The sequence below is a fragment of the Salmo trutta genome, chromosome 36 (genome assembly GCF_901001165.1).
Source record: "Salmo trutta chromosome 36, fSalTru1.1, whole genome shotgun sequence".
In the NCBI taxonomy this organism is placed as follows: Eukaryota; Metazoa; Chordata; class Actinopteri; order Salmoniformes; family Salmonidae; genus Salmo; species Salmo trutta.
Window position 1 is genome coordinate 25,439,440 of NC_042992.1, and position 16,349 is coordinate 25,455,788.

At 43.8% G+C, this 16,349-nt stretch overlaps 1 protein-coding gene across 7 annotated transcripts in view; it reads left to right on the forward strand.

The window, feature by feature from the left end:
• The window catches only part of LOC115175728 (transcription factor HIVEP3), a 41,264-nt gene extending 27,068 nt beyond the window's left edge, over positions 1 to 14,196 (forward strand). For 2 of the 7 annotated variants that reach the window (XM_029735192.1, XM_029735193.1), the window contains exons 4-7: positions 8,699 to 8,874; positions 9,650 to 9,742; positions 9,837 to 11,020; positions 11,633 to 14,196. In XM_029735192.1, coding sequence (XP_029591052.1) covers positions 8,699 to 8,874; positions 9,650 to 9,742; positions 9,837 to 11,020; positions 11,633 to 12,385 — 2,206 coding nt within the window. In that variant the 3' untranslated portion in view covers positions 12,386 to 14,196. The remainder of the gene's footprint in view (positions 1 to 8,698; positions 8,875 to 9,649; positions 9,743 to 9,836; positions 11,021 to 11,632) is intronic. The other 5 variants (XR_003872093.1, XR_003872090.1, XR_003872091.1 and 2 more) reach the window with 5 other exon arrangements.
• Positions 14,197 to 16,349: the final 2,153 nt, after the last annotated feature.

A 16,349-nucleotide genomic window follows, 5' to 3' on the forward strand; every position in this document is an offset into this window, starting at 1 on the left:
TGCATTTTAGAGTTGAAATAACACTCCACAATATTACATCATTTAAAGATGCAAAGCTTCATTGGCTTTATATTCATAAAGACATTAGAAACTATCCTCAGCCTTACAAGTGTCTCTCTGTTCAGTGCAAACCATGGTACATGTGTACTGTAAGCTACTAGTCACAGACAGTGAGGGTATTTGGTCTCCGTGTCGTTTGTGTAGTGCTGGGAAGTGTTGTCGTTCCCCTCTGCAGGACATGAGGGGCTAAGGGTTGGCTGTCTGACTACACCAACAGAGCCCGCCTGTTGAGTGGCCCTGGCAAGGAAATGACCAACAACTACACAGCTTCCTCTACTGTACCCTGTAGAGGCTCAGTTACACCCAACAGTCCATGGTTCTGGCCATTCAGCTGTAGAGGGGAGGAGTGGCCAATTTCATTCCCATTTTAGATGGGGATTGATTGAATGAATGACAACTTACACATGAACGCAGATGCACAGAAAAATCATGTATCTACAGTTGAAGTTGGAAATTTACATACACTTAGGTTGGAGTCATTAAAACTTGTTTTTCAACCACTCCACAAATTTCTTGTCAACAAAATATAGTTTTGGCAAGTCGGTTAGGACATCTACTACATCTACTAAGATTATTTTACTTATAATTCACTGTATCACAATTCTAGTGGGTTAGAAGTTTACATACACTAAGTTGAATGTGCCTTTAGACAGCTTGGAAAATTCCAGAAAATTATATAAATGGATTTAGAAGCTTCTGATAGGCTAATTGACACAATTTGAGTCAATTGGAGGTGTACCTGTGGATGTATTTCAAGGCCTACCTTCAAACTCAGTGCCTCTTTGCTTGACGTCATGGGAAAATCAAAAGAAATCAGCCAAGACCTCAGAAAAAAAATTGTCTGGTTCATCCTTGGGAGCAATTTCCAAACGCCTGAAGGTACTACGTTCATCTATACAAACAATAGTATGCAAGTATAAACACCGCCGCTCAGCAAGGTAGAAACCATCGCTCCAAAACCGCCATAAAAAAGCCAGACTATGGTTTGCAACTGAACATGGGGACAAAGATCATACTTTTTGGAGAAATGTCCTCTAGTCTGATGAAACAAAAATCACGAGGGAGGAAAATTATTACATGGACATACATCAAGACATGAGTCAGGAAGTTAAAGCTTGGTCGCAAATGGGTCTTCCAAATGGACAATGACCCCAAGCATACTTCCAAAGTTGTGGCACAATGGCTTAAGGACAACAAAATCAAGGTATTGGAGTGGCCATTACAAAGCCCTGACCTCAATCCTATAGAACATTTTTGGGCAGAACTGAAGAAGCGTGTGCGAGCAAGGAGGCCTACAAACCTGACTCAGTTACACCAGCTCTGTCAGGAGGAATGGGCCAATATTCATCCAAATTATTGTGGAAGCTTGTGGAAGGCTACCCGAAATGTTTGACCCAAGTTAAACAATTTAAAGGCAATGCTACCAAATACTAATTGAGTGCATGTAAACTTCTGACCCACTGGGAATGTGATGAAAGAAAAAAAAGCTGAAATAAATCATTCTCTCTACTATTATTCTGAGATTTCACATTCTTAAAATAAAGTGGTGATCCTAACTGACCTAAGACAGGGAATTTTTACTAGGATTAAATGTATTTGGCTAAGGTGTATGTACTGTGGCAGACCAGGGTTTTTGGTCAAGACGTTTACATAGCTCAGTTTCAAGGGTGTTTATTAAATAATAAATCAAAAAGAAAAGAACAGGTCTCCCCCATGAGACCCTCTCCGGAATATCTTCTCCTGGGCTCCGGGTCTTCCTGTATCCTGTCGGGCACACAAATTCAACTCCCTCGTCTTAGCTCGGGTAACCGTATCCAACCACCTGGAAGTCACCTCACTTCCCCTAGTCCTCCTTGTGTGCTGCCCTTCTGGCAGCTTTATGAGCCTCGCACAGCTGGTGAGAAATCCGCCCTTGATTACTCACCAGCTCCCAATCAGCCCCAATTAGTCCTGTCCGGAGAGCCCGTCGAGACCTGGCACGTCCAGCAGATGGAGCCACCGCCTCGTGATGGATTCTCCATCTGTTACCAGGCCTCGACAAGTCTCCCCCTGGTGGCTGACCTGTTGTACGCCACAGTACACTTCCGAATTCAACTGTATTTGTAGACAGAGAACATAAGAGGGATACTATTTTCAGAGGAGAGAGAGGAAGGTGTATACCTAGATGAAGAAAGTGTTGTTTGATACTAATTTTCTCTAGTAATGGGACTTATGTAGGATGTGTCAGATAAGAGAAAGAGCTGTGAGAGATTGAGAGCACCGTGAATCATCTACGTTCATTTACGTTAATCCACACAGCTAGATTGAATCACACTGGGGTTATAAATCAGACATAACTGAAACTTCTGAGAACACTTGGTCTCCTCTATCTTATCTGTGATTGTGCCACTGAGGTGCCATCTGTGCGTTCCTCTGCATCTTTCCGAGTACCCCTGGGAACCTGTTGTTTTTTTCATGACTCAGGTTCACAGCATTCTTCTCATCAGTCACAACCCAGCTAGCACATAACATTCTGAGAACCATATGTTTCTTAGAGCTTGGTGAGAGCGTGGTTGTCCTATGGCCGTGATTATCCCACAACTTTCTGGGAATGGAGCAGGACAGTTGCCTGGCTTTGGAACATTGTCAGCACATTTAAGGAATTTGAGCCCCCAAAAATCTATATTTTCTTGGTATTTCATTAATTTAACAGAACATTTCCTAAAAGTTCAAACATGGTTACATTTAATTTCAATTTTAGTAATGTTCTAGGAACATTCTCCTACTGGTTTGACATTGGGAATGTTCTCAAATAAACTCAGCAAAAAAAGAAACGTCATCTCACTGTCAACTGCGTTTATTTTCAGCAAACTTAACGTGTAAATATTTGTATGAACATAACAAGATTCAACAACTGAGACATAAACTGAACAAGTTCCACAGACATGTGACTAACAGAAATGGAATAATGTGTCCCTGAACAAATGGGGGGGTCAAAATCAAAAGTAACAGTCAGTATCTGGTGTGGCCACCAGCTGCATTAAGTACTGCAGTGCATCTCCTCCTCATGGACTACACCAGATTTGCCAGTTCTTGTTGTGAGATGTTACCCCACTCTTCCACCAAGGCACCCGCAAGTTCCCGGACATTTCTGGGGGGAATGGCCCTAGCCCTCACCCTCCGATCCAACAGGTCCCAGATGTGCTCAATGGAAATTGAGATCCGTGCTCTTCGCTGGCCATGGCAGAACACTGACATTCCTGTCTTGCAGGAAATCACGCACAGAACGAGCAGTATGGCTGGTGGCATTGTAATGCTGGAGGGTCATTTCAGGATGAGCCTGCAGGAAGGGTACCACATGAGAGAGGAGGATGTCTTCCCTGTAACGCACAGTGTTGAGATTGCCTGCAATGACAACAAGCTCAGTCCGATGATGCTGTGACACACCGCCCAGACCATGACGGACCCTCCACCTCCAAATCGATCCCACTCCAGAGTACAGGCCTTGGTGTAACGCTCATTCCTTCGATGATAAACGCGAATCCGACCATCACCCCTGGTGAGACAAAACCGCAACTTGTCAGTGAAGATCACTTGTTACCAGTCCTGTCTGATCCAGTGACGGTGGGTTTGTGCCCATAGGCGATGTTGTTGCCGGTGATGTCTGGTGAGGACCTGCCTTACAACAGGCCTACAAGCCCTCAGTCCAGCCTCTCTCAGCCTATTGCGGACAGTCTGAGCACTGATGGAGGGATTGTGCGTTCCTGGTGTAACTCGGGCAGTTGTTGTTGCATCCTGTACCTGTCCTGCAGGTGTGATGTTCGGATGTACCAATCCTGTGCAGGTGTTGTTATACGTGGTCTGCCACTGCGAGGACAATCAGCTGTCCATCTTGTCTCCCTGTAGCGCTGTCTTAGGCATCTCACTGTACTGACATTGCAATTTATTGCCCTGGCCACATCTGCAGTCCTCATGCCTCCTTGCAGCATGCCTAAGGTACTTTCATGCAGATGAGCAGGGACCCTGGTCATCTTTCTTTTGGTGTGTTTCAGAGTCAGTAGAAAGGCCTTTTTAGTGTCCTAAGTTTTCATAACTGTGACCTTAATTGCCTACTGTCTGTAATCTGTTAGTGTCTTAACAACCGTTCCACAGGTGCATGTTCATTAATTGTTTATGGTTCATTGAACAAGCATGGGAAACAGTGTTTAAAACCTTAACGTTCTCGGAACAATTTGAGAACATGACTTTAAAATATAACCATGAGGAAACCTGTAAGAGACGTTACGCTGAAGTACTTAAATTCCCACAGAAGAACGTTGTTCCTTTACATTCTCTGAATTTAACTCAGCAAAAAAGAAACGCCCCTTTTTCAGGACCCTGTCTTTCAAAGATAATTCGTAAATAACTTCACAGATCTTCATTGTTAAGGGTTTAGTAACGTTCATAGGACGTCCTAAGAATGTTATTTAAAAACATACATTCCGTCTCAGAACCAGATTCTCATAGGGGGCACAAGGGCATGTGACCCGCCAGCACTGTCCTTTTTAGTTTTTCTTTCAGATTAATTAAAACCCCTAGTCTATTGATGCACCTGTGCCTCACACCGTGATAGCATATTGATTATAAAATGTATTGCAGAGGCTATAGCTTAATCCCCTCTTTCTGTTGATATAAAGTTTGTGTCTGTTCCATAATAGGGGGCTTGTAAAAGCTGTGTTTTTCTTGAGAGGATCCGGACTAGAAAATCGTCACAATCGCCTGTAGAACCTCAAATCGTTTGAGCTACAAACTAATACGATGAAAGATGAGACGACACGAACATGACACGGTCATCTGTTTTGCTCTACGGCATCCACAAGCTTTACTGCAGTCATCTGGACTCTTTATCGCAGACGTCCTAATTTCTAAGAGGTTTTACCACAAAACCGATTGTCCAGATCGAACCATTTGAGCTAACTAATATACCTACAGCGGTCCTAAAATTCCAAATCAAATAGCTAAATGATGACATTTTATGACCATCCTAAAACAATTCCGTATGTTAGCTTAGTAGATATTGTGATCTAAGTGCTTAGACCTACAGGTGTTTAGTGACTAAACTTCATTTTTAAGCCCACGTTTTATCAAATAATTATATCAGTGGTATTTTTTCTCCATAATAAAGCAACTTTATGAAGTTGGCTTTAGCTAGCTAGATAGATAGGTTCCCAATCTCCCAACCTCATAAATAGCTACCAAGCCATTACAGGCAATCAGTCAAGTAAGAGTAGCTTGTCTATTTTACACCTCAGCTCCACTATAAGCGTTGCTTTGCCATCAGCGTCGTGTTAATTTGGACGTTCTACCTCCTACACAGAGTGAGTTGTTTTGAGAGCTGAGAGGAACAGAGGGGAAGAGTGTCTTTATTCTATTTCCACCTACTGTCCCATATTCATTGATTATGCATAAAAACAGTGCTTTCAGAAAGTATTCACACCCCTTGACTTTTCCAACATTTTGTTTGTTGTGTTAAATTGATTCGAAACCCCATAATGTCAAAATTGAATTGTTTTTCGAAATGTTTACAAATGAACAGAAAATGAAAAGCTGAAATGTCTTGAGTCAGTTAGTATTCAACCCCTTTGTTATGGCAAGCCTAAATAAGTTCAGGAGTAAGAATGTGCTCACATAATAAGTTGCAATAATAGTGTTTATCATGATTTTTTAATGACTACCTCATCTCTGTACACCACACATACAATTAACTGTAAGGTCCCTCTGTCGAACATTGCATTTCAAACAGATTCAACCACAAAGAGCAGGGAGGTTTTCCAATGCATTGCAAAGAAGGGCACCTATTGGTAGATGTGTAAAAAAACAGACATTAAATATCCCTCTGAGCATGGTAAAGTTATTAATTACACTTTGGATGGTGTATCAGTACACCCAGTCACATCAAAGATACAGGCGTCCTTCCTAACTCAGTTGCCGGAGAGGAAGGAAACCACTCAGGGATTTCACGTTGAGGCCAATGGTGAATTTAAAACAGTTAGTTTAATGGCTGTGATAGGAGAAAACTGAGGATGGATCAACAACATTGTAGTTACTCCACAATATAATACAAAATTGGTATGATACTATATATCAGTGTGGCAGTTGTACTAAACTCATAAGGCATAAACCTTCTTAAATTAATAAATGTGCATCATTCATTAAAATGACAATTGAAAAGGTCAATAGGTATGCTTAGATAACCTATGCAGAAAAATAGACATTTGCGACATAGAATTAGGCATAATGATTATAAGGCATAATGAACACCTCTCCCATTTCATCCTAATGTACTTCGTGCCCCCTCTGAAATAATGGGTGCTTGACGTCCCTGCTCAGAATGTTGAGAAAATGTTCCTTAAAAATCACTAGAAAACTTAAGTAACGTTCAGAGAATGTTCTTAGCATGTTATTTAGAAATTCATACATTCCGTTCTCAGCATCATCAAAACTATCTCTATCCTCTATCTTGTTAAGTGTGTTCAGGTGTGTTGGCCACGCCCACTAATTTGCTAAACCTGATCTTAATGAGTGCTTGTTTCCTTTGTAATGGGGTCCGTTTGAATAGAATAAAATGAACAGATATGTTTCCGTAAAAAAACATGGCATGCTCGCTCCATCCTGGTGGCGCAGTGGACTCTTTCCATGGTTGGAAAAAATATGATTATGGGTTCCAATCTCACTGATGCTGTGTCACAATAAAAAATGTATGTGTTTGCATGATTAATGCCTGAAGAAATTAATTTCCATGTGTCCTATCTGTGCTTGGAGTTTAAAAAAGTTAACTAGCAGTGTGTGTTATTAAATCTTATTGTAACATTCAGTGAAAGATGTTATTCAAAAACCTCCAAATAACCTATAACTTCCGTTATCAGTGTTAATGAAACCTCCAAGGAAAAACTTCAAGGAACCAGAGTAAAATGTTCTCAGAACAGGTGAAATTTTCACTTCTGTTCTCAGAACGTTTTAAAATCGTTCAGTTTTACCGGTCAGGAGACGTATGGCTTCGTTCCCACAACCAATGTGAAACCAAAAACATACGTTCCCACAACTTCCAAGAAACCCAATGTGCTAGCTGGGAATGACTCATTTCTCTTCCCGGCTGCGCTGTGTGGAGCTCTGAGCCCACCAACTCCATCTGTTCGGGCCGGTGTGTGTGAGGGATGATAAAACAAAGCAGTGAAAGACAGAGGAAGTCAAACAATGAACTTTCCGTATGGCTACATTATGGGGGAGTGAGGGCTGAGTGAGGGAGGATTTAGTGTAGGCTGTCTCGCTGAAGATAAAGCTAGGGGCAGGATCTATGAATGGGTGTCAGAGTAAACTATGAATTGCGAGTGGGTTGGTGGCCCTCAATGTGCCTACATGCTGTATATCAGTTCGACATGTGGGATTTTTTGTCAGTGGGCACATACACACTCATGCATCAACACACAAACACACACACACTCACATTTGAAATACTTTTTTTGAATCCACGAATCACATTACATCATAAAGGATTCAAACATTTCAAAGGTTGTTGATACAAGGACACTTAATAAGGAAACAAAAAGCTCATTCTCCGCCACACAGCTAGGCTGCCCATAATGTCTGAAACAGAGCAGTACCTAGACAGTGGTTTTGCTCTACTCTTAGGCAGGCCTGCAATCTGAAAGCCACAAACCGTAAGCCTATGTACACGGCCCAGACTGCCAAATATCAATGCCACCCAGGCTGTCCAAGCGTGATATGAGGGGCTGGTATTTAAGGAGCTTTTCAGAAAAGGCATGCGCCATGTAACTATCGACACACACACACACACACACACACACACACACACACACACACACACACACACACACACACACACAACATTAAGCATGTTAGCTATCATTGTAATTACCGTTCCTATTAATAGAAAGGTGTTTTATTTTCTGTTTATTTGGAGCAGCTGGTCTGAGCCCAGGGTTTCCCTCCCTCTCTGGTCTGTTTTTATTGGCTGGTTGTTCCAAACCCTGTGTTTTTATTGGCTGGCTATTCCAAACCCCGGCTGATGTCGCAGGCTCTCTGTGTTTGGACTGGGGTTGGGTGATCGTGGTGTGAGAGGGTGGTGAAGGGTGTTAGAGTGCCACTACAGGGCCCCCACTTCAGCTTCACACAGAGTGGCTTTTATAACCCAAACCAGAACACCTTCCAGCCCAGAAGCACTCACACACCCACCCACGCACGCACGCATGCACGCACGCACACACACACACACACACACACACACGGGTGGACCCCCTAACCAGCTACCAGTGTGTTCACTGTGTAAGAAGGGTGTGTGCCAAAATGATACAGTGATAAATATAAACATTATAGCAGCTTGCAGGTGCTGTATAAAGAACTAATGCTTATTACAGACATATGGACCGTGGTTTCATCAGGGGTGGAAATGAACTCACCACAAAAAATTGGACCCGGGATTCAGATCAAAAGATCAGAACTTCGTAACTCTGTTCACTCAGGTTCCTCTCCATTCCTAGATGTTATTGAAAGAACACTAGCATCAAATCACAAGGTTTATGGTGGTAGCATTACCTATACATAATAAAACCACACTACACTGAATAAATACAAATGACCTCTCTCTCTCTTGTCCCTTTAGCTACAGGTCTAGTGAGGAGTATGTGTACGTGCGGGGTCGAGGCAGAGGCAGATATGTATGTGAGGAGTGTGGCATCCGCTGTAAGAAGCCTAGTATGCTGCGTAAACACATCCGCCTGCACACAGACTCACGACCCTACGTCTGCAAGCATTGCAACTTTGCCTTCAAAACCAAAGGTGAGCTATGGATAGACAGGACTGCTGCCTTGTTGTGGTTACAGATAGTCACAGGACTGCTGCCTTGTTGTGGTTACAGATAGACACAGGACTGATGCCTTGTTGTGGTTACAGATAGTCACAGGACTGCTGCTTGGTTGTGGTTACAGATAGTCACAGGACTGCTGCCTTGTTGTGGTTACAGATAGTCACAGGACTGCTGCCTTGTTGTGGTTACAGATAGTCACAGGACTGCTGCCTTGTTGTGGTTACAGATAGTCACAGGACTGCTGCCTGGTTGTGGTTACAGATAGTCACAGGACTGCTGCCTTGTTGTGGTTACAGATAGTCACAGGACTGCTGTCTTGTTGTGGTTACAGATAGACACAGGACTGCTGCCTTGTTGTGGTTACAGATAGTCACAGGACTGCTGCCTTGTTGTGGTTACAGATAGACACAGGACTGCTGCTTTGTTGTGGTTACAGATAGTCACAGGACTGCTGCTTTGTTGTGGTTACAGATAGACACAGGACTGCTGCCTTGTTGTGGTTACAGATAGACACAGGACTGCTGCTTTGTTGTGGTTACAGATAGTCACAGGACTGCAACTTTCTAGTGGTTATGGATAGGTGGATAGGTACTGGAATTGCTGCCTTATTGGAATCAGGTCTCTCTTATAAAATATATTTTTAAGGAAAGGGTACTGCTGACCTGCTTGGAGTTGACATCTCTGTTCATCCAGTGTGTTGTTAGTAATGTCTCTGGATGGTAATGTGATGGTCCTCTGTTATTCCAGGGAACCTCACTAAACACATGAAGTCCAAGGCCCATGGGAAAAAATGCCATGATGGGCCAATGACCGGCTCTTCCCTGGAAGAGGCTGAGGAAGGTAGGATGATGTCATGTTGCTGTGTCTACCTCTTACTGTATCCAATAATACTTTGCTGTGTTGTGTTGCCTCATACTCCCCCCCTTCCTCTCAGGAGGCAGTGAAGACTGCTCAGTCTGGCCAGAGACAGGACAGGACGAGCACCGATACTCTGACGTCAGCGAAACTGAAGAAGACGACGATGACAACGAGTATGATGATGAAGATGATGATGGTGAAGAGGAGTCCTGGTCCCATGAAGACCCTTCCTCCACAAGCCACCTGAAGCCACCCAAACCCCCAAACCAGAACAGAACCACACCAGACCGGGACAGGACCAGACCATCTGGACCAAGCCAGCCCAGCCAGCCTCAGAGGCTGAATCCCCAGGAGACACGCCTCTGTTACCCTGCTGGTTCCCCCAGCAAGAAGAGAGCTCTGTTCTCCCGGAGGAGGCACCTGGACTGCGCTGGTCACCGCTCCCCACGCCACTGTCCATCACCAACCCTATCTCCATCTCCATCTCATCGCCTGTCCTCATCTCCAGCCCTAGCCCTATCTCCATCTCATCGCCTGTCCTCATCTCCAGCCCCAGCCCTATCTCCATCTCATCGCCTGTCCTCATCTCCAGCCCCATCTCCATCTCATCGCCTGTCCTCATCTCCATCTCATCGCCTGTCCTCATCTCCATCTCATTGCCTGCCCTCATCTCCAGCCCTATCTCCATCTCCAGCCCTATCTCCATCTCCATCTCATCGCCTGTCCTCATCTCCATCTCATCACCTGTTCTCATCTCCAGCCCTATCTCCATCTCCAGCCCTATCTCCATCTCCATCTCATCGCCTGTCCTCATCTCCATCTCATCACCTGTTCTCATCTCCAGCCCCAGCCCTATCTTCATCTCATCACCTGTCTCCTGCTCAATCCCTATCCGCTAGAGTGGACCTGTCTCCTCTTCGCTGTCCTTCCCCTAGGCATAACCTCTCTCCTGTCTCCCGCCACCCCTCTCATCCACTACTCTCATCTCTGCCCCCTAGTCATAAATTGTCCCCTGCCCCCTGTCACCCCTCCCCACCCTCCTCTCTGTCTCTGCTAGGTTGTCATGTCTCCCCCTCCCTAGAGAGACATCCGTCCCCCCTAAGAGGCCTCTCACCTGTCAGGTCCAAGTCCCCCAGTGGTGGATCCCCTGCCCCTCAGGCAACCATCCCTGCTCAACACAGAACCCATCTGCCCAGAGACCCATCTTCAAATCCCCACAGGGACAGACCTGCTACAGCTACAAGCTCCAAGGCACGGCCGGTGAGTATTTCACAGTCTCTCTCTGTCAACCCTAGAACACAACACAGACACACTTTGTGTCCGACCTTAGACGGACTGGTTTGATAACCACAGTGCTGCTCACTCACCTGCAATGTGATCTGTCTCTGTTTGTTTATTTGGTTCGGTTCAGAGATTAAAATAAACCCCTTTCTGCACACAAAGCAGTTCCTGTGAGGGCTAAACAGCCAAATTCAAATAAGATAAACATTCAAAACAAATACAGATATGCAGGTGGGTACATTCAGGGTTATTTTAAAGTCACACCTTTCTAGGAAAAGGAAGGAAGGGTAGTTTTATATGATTCAAACCAAACCAACAACACAAAACCTAAAAATAATGCGAGAGATCCCAAATAGACACAAACGATTTGTTCTGGGCAGTTGGTGATAAAACGAGACACACGCCTATCATTAGATGTCTTAGACTGTAACCACAGGGACTGTGTCATCAGCCTCTAAATATGTGTCAATGTCTCAGTCAGCTCACCTGATTTAACCATGGTATGTTTCTTCACAAGTCGCGTTGATGTTGTGGTTTGGTTGTGTTGTGGTTCAAACCTTTACACCCTTCCTTCCCCTCATCCCCACCCAGATGAAGAGCTACTCTGTTCAGGAGGACGACGAGCTGCGTCCCCCTCTCCTGTCCCCCAGGACTAGACCATCCCGAGGGGGCCACGGGGGTGTCCTCAGCCACCTGCCTCTCCACTCCCAGCAGCTAGCCAGGACCACCAACCTGATGATCCCCATTGGGGGGATCCACATGGTACAGCCCAGGACCAGTCCACTCTACAGCTTGGTGACTAGCCCTGTGGCAGCAAAGTACACTCCTACTCCGGCAAGGATGGACCGGCCCATGACAGCCCAGAACACCCCTACCCCTTCAGAGATGGACCGGTCCAGGATCAGGAGAGCTGGACTGGAGGAAGTGCCACTTAGTTGGCCTTCATCATTGAAGGACCATCAGAACAGTCTGAAAGAGGCTGCTAGGCCTAGCACTAGCATGCACACCAGTTACCAGGACAACAGGGTAGGAGAGGGAGAGGCCGGGGCCGAGTGCAGACATTCAACACCTCTCCCAGACAAGGCAGATATGGCCCATGTACACGTGTGCACCATGAGACCAGAGAATCATGGGAGTTTGAGTCAAAGGGAAGAGACTAAACTGCTGTTCACTGGGACAGAGGTAGCAGGCAGCTCACACACTACTGGCACCCGGACGAGCACTTTGTCCAAGGGAACCACACACACAGAAAGAGATACAGATGCACACTTTAGAGAAGGAAGTGTTTTTCCAGTGACTACCCAAGGCCAAAAGATGCCGCCTTCTTTCCAGACTAAACTCTGATAGGAAGGAGCACCTTTAGGGAACAGTGCAACAGACGTGTCTTGGGTACATCTAATATGGCACCGCATTTCCTACATAGGGGCTATGGTGCCATTTCAGAGACAGCCATGATCGCAGAGCTAGAAACAATTCTGTCTTTGAGACTGAAGAAGACAAAAGGAATCCAAGAAGAGCACTCAGGAGCGTACGGCTTCTGACTATAATGTGATTATGTAATTATATGAATAATATATAGATATGTTGAATATGCAGTATATGTTTTGTAATCTTTTTTTACTCTCTTCCTTTGGTTAATGGCATTGCTGTTAATTTATTATTGATGTGCTCTTATGCAATTCTGTACTATCCTCTGTGAGATCTGGAATGAAATGTAGATAAAGATTTTATTTAGTTAATCTATTCCCCCGTCGACCCCTTTGATAACTCTATAATACATTATACTACTCTTGCTGTTTTTATACTGTATGATGTACAGGTGTAAGGTCTTCATTTGACATATATTGTCACAGCAAAATAATCCTGCAGCAACAGGATTTGAACGTTTAGACTATAATGTTGCTTGATCGGTGGGTAGGCTGTTAGCTGGTCAGAAGTAGGCTACATGAAAAGTGCAATACTGTTAATATAACCGTGTGTTAGTGTGGGGTTTCAGTGAATTGATGTAAATCACAAAGCTAATCTGCATTTCCTGCGGTGCAGGGAAAGTCTCGGCAACAAAAGAGTGGTCAAATGAAGATCCTACTCCTGTACAACCAAATATAGAAAGGTACTAGACATCTCACCCTGACCAGTATTTTGAAGTGCAATTTCTGTCAAGATTGTGGCTTGGAATGTTATTCTTAATGACTGTGATTTTTTTGTTTATTTTAAAGCTGGAATCCTTGATGGTGAAACCACCACGACCGTGTGCGATATTACAACAACAAAGAAGTTACTGCAAACAACGAACACTGTTGTTTTTCACTCGAACATCATTGCACGCGCGATAGAACAGCAGAATATGTAATGCTTTTTTTTACAACGTTGGGCCGACGCTCCTCACCTCCGCTTCGTCAACAAAACAAAAACAACGGCCATGGGGCAGACAGTGGCACCGTTTTCCCTACTGCGGATTCCATATTTAAAGATTGTTCATTTTTTATATGTTGCCTGGCTGTTTTGAAGAATCAGGGTTAGAATAATATCTTATTTTCTACTATCTCATTGAGAGTAAATCTTGGAATAGATTGGCCAATTTATTATTGGCCAATGTTTTGTAGGTGCTCTTTCATTTGGATATCCCAGTTTGCACCCCTCTCTTGAAAAAGTTATCCTGCAAAGCCCACTTCCGGGGTCTTGTCTTTATAGAACCCTTTGCCCAATATATTTTTTTCCAGTTGCCCTTTTGACATTTTTGATAAAATTTGCTTCAATGCAGTTGTCAAATTTGAAAAGCATAAATTCTTCATCTTGGTGTCCTCCATTTATGTACATACTTGCCATTCTAAGATGAAGTTCCCATCTTAACATGATACATATCACCTTTCACATCACCAACCAAAAGAAGAGTTTATTGCATTACTTAGGCCCAGCCTCAGCTTGTTCAACATTGGATGATTGTAAGTAATTCGGGCTAGAGAAGCTAACTCCACTCATTGGATATTCATATAAATATATCTTGTTGTGATCATCTGCTGTACATGATGCAGTCTATATTTATTGCCATAAACACAGTAATAACAGGTCGTTTTTATAAAGGAAGCGGTTTCCATATTTGTCATTTTCATGTGTCTTTTACCATTAAAATGCGTTTTTACAGATTTATAATGAAATGGTGTCCCTGTGTATATTTTCTTTCGATCCAAACATTTGGTTCTGTTTAATTCAATGCAGCATCATTCAACAGTGCTACAGTATATATTGTATTGTATATCGCCACCTTGTGGCTGCTAGTGTTAGTCCCTCACTAGTCTCGTACGTTTTTACTTTTGAGCTATTCAGCAGATGCTCTTATCCAGAACGACTTACAGTTAGTGCATTCATCTTAACATAGCTAGGTGAAACACACATATCTTAGTCAGAACTAGTCACATACTAGTCATGTACAATGCCATGGAGTGTATGGAGCAATTCAAACCCTTTAGAATTGTAATTCATATCTGCAACCCTCCAAATGTTGTCACCCACTGAGTATTCTATCGCTCTATCCCAAACGGACCCCTGTAGCCTTTACCTCTTTGTTAGCTATAGGACGTGAGATGTAACCAATATGGTAATAGTGCCACCTTCTTTGACAGGCAAAGTGTAACGTTCGCCATTTTCCTTGGCCCTATCCATTTCTCTCAGGAGCTATGGTGTGGACTTGGGATAGTGGCTCAACTATAATTATCCCCTACCCTCTTGTGGAGATCTGAGAGGATTATATAGATATAACATAGTAATAGCACCACCAGCCAGGTGGAATTGTTGCCATATTGCTTAGACTGACCGATCTACTTCTCTCAGATCTACACTAGTGTATAGCGTGTATAGGCTTATATGGGGTGATTTGGTATGGTGCATCTACAGTATGCTCTGGAGTAGCTGCGGCAGTTCAGGCTGTTTCTTTGTCTCACTATGAGGACAATGTCTTTGTCAGCCACTAGATGTCCCTAGCATCAAGCCACTGGAGACCGATGCTCGGGACTGCGGTTTGCTGAAAACAATGACATCATCTAGTTAAGAAATTGGCCATCCGTCCCTACTGTATTTTCACCCAGAAATTGACGTAAAGCATAATTATACATTTCCAATTATTTTTCAGCTATGGTTGCATTTCAATCTATATTTTCCCAATGTAATGTATTATTGGTAATTGCAGTAGTGTCTCATTCTGATGAGAACATGTTGAAATGAAATAATGGAATATCTCGGCTACCAGATATAACATGAAAGATTCAAGTGTTAGTTCTTGGCCATGATATCCATTAGGTCAATGAGTATGTTGAGTGAGGCATTGGCCCTGCTCCAACATCCATACTAGCATTCCACCTGTAAAGTAATATATTGGGCACACATTCTATTTAAGTTTGCTTATGGACATTGGAATTGAATCTTTGATGAAGTTTCGTGAATAGCAGCGAACCCGGTTGTACCAATACAGTCATCTGGCTGGCTAGAGATAGAAGTTAGTTACACATTCCCATATACACTGATCAAAAATATAAACGCAAAATGTAAAGTGTTAGTTCCAAGTTTTATGAGCTGAAATACAAGATTCAAGAAAATGTCCATACGCACAAAAAACGTATTTCTCTCAGATTTCTTGCACAAATGTATTTACATCCCTGTTAGTGAGCATTTCTCCTTTGTCAAGATAATCCATCCACCTGACATGTGTGGCATATCAAGACAGCATGATCATGACACAGGTGCACCTTGTGCTGGTGTAACAGTATAGCTTCCATTCCTCTCCTCGCCCCTACCTGGGCTCAAACCAGGGACCCTCTGCACACATCAACAACTGCATCCCACAAAGCATCGTTACCCATCGCTCCACAAAGGCCACGGCCCTTGCAGAGCAAGGGGAACAACTACTTCAAGGTCTCAGAGCGAGTGACGTCACCGATTGAAATGCTATTAGCTCGCACACAGCTAACTAGCTAGCCATTTCACACCGGTTACACTGGGGACAATAACACCCAGGACCTCCACACCCAGCTTCTTCACCTGTGGGACCATCTGAGACCAGCCACCTGGACAGCTGATGAAACTGTGGGTTTGCACAACAAAAGAATTTCTGCACAAACTGCCCGAAACCTTCTCAGGAAAGCTCATCTGCATGCTCGTCGTCCTCACCAGGGTCTTGACCTGACTGCAGTTCGGTGTCGTAACCGACATCAGTAGTCAAATGTTAACCTTCGATAGCCACAGGCATGCTGGAGAAGTGTGCTATTCACGGATTAATCCCAGTTTCAACTGTACAGGGCAAATGGCAGACGCGTAC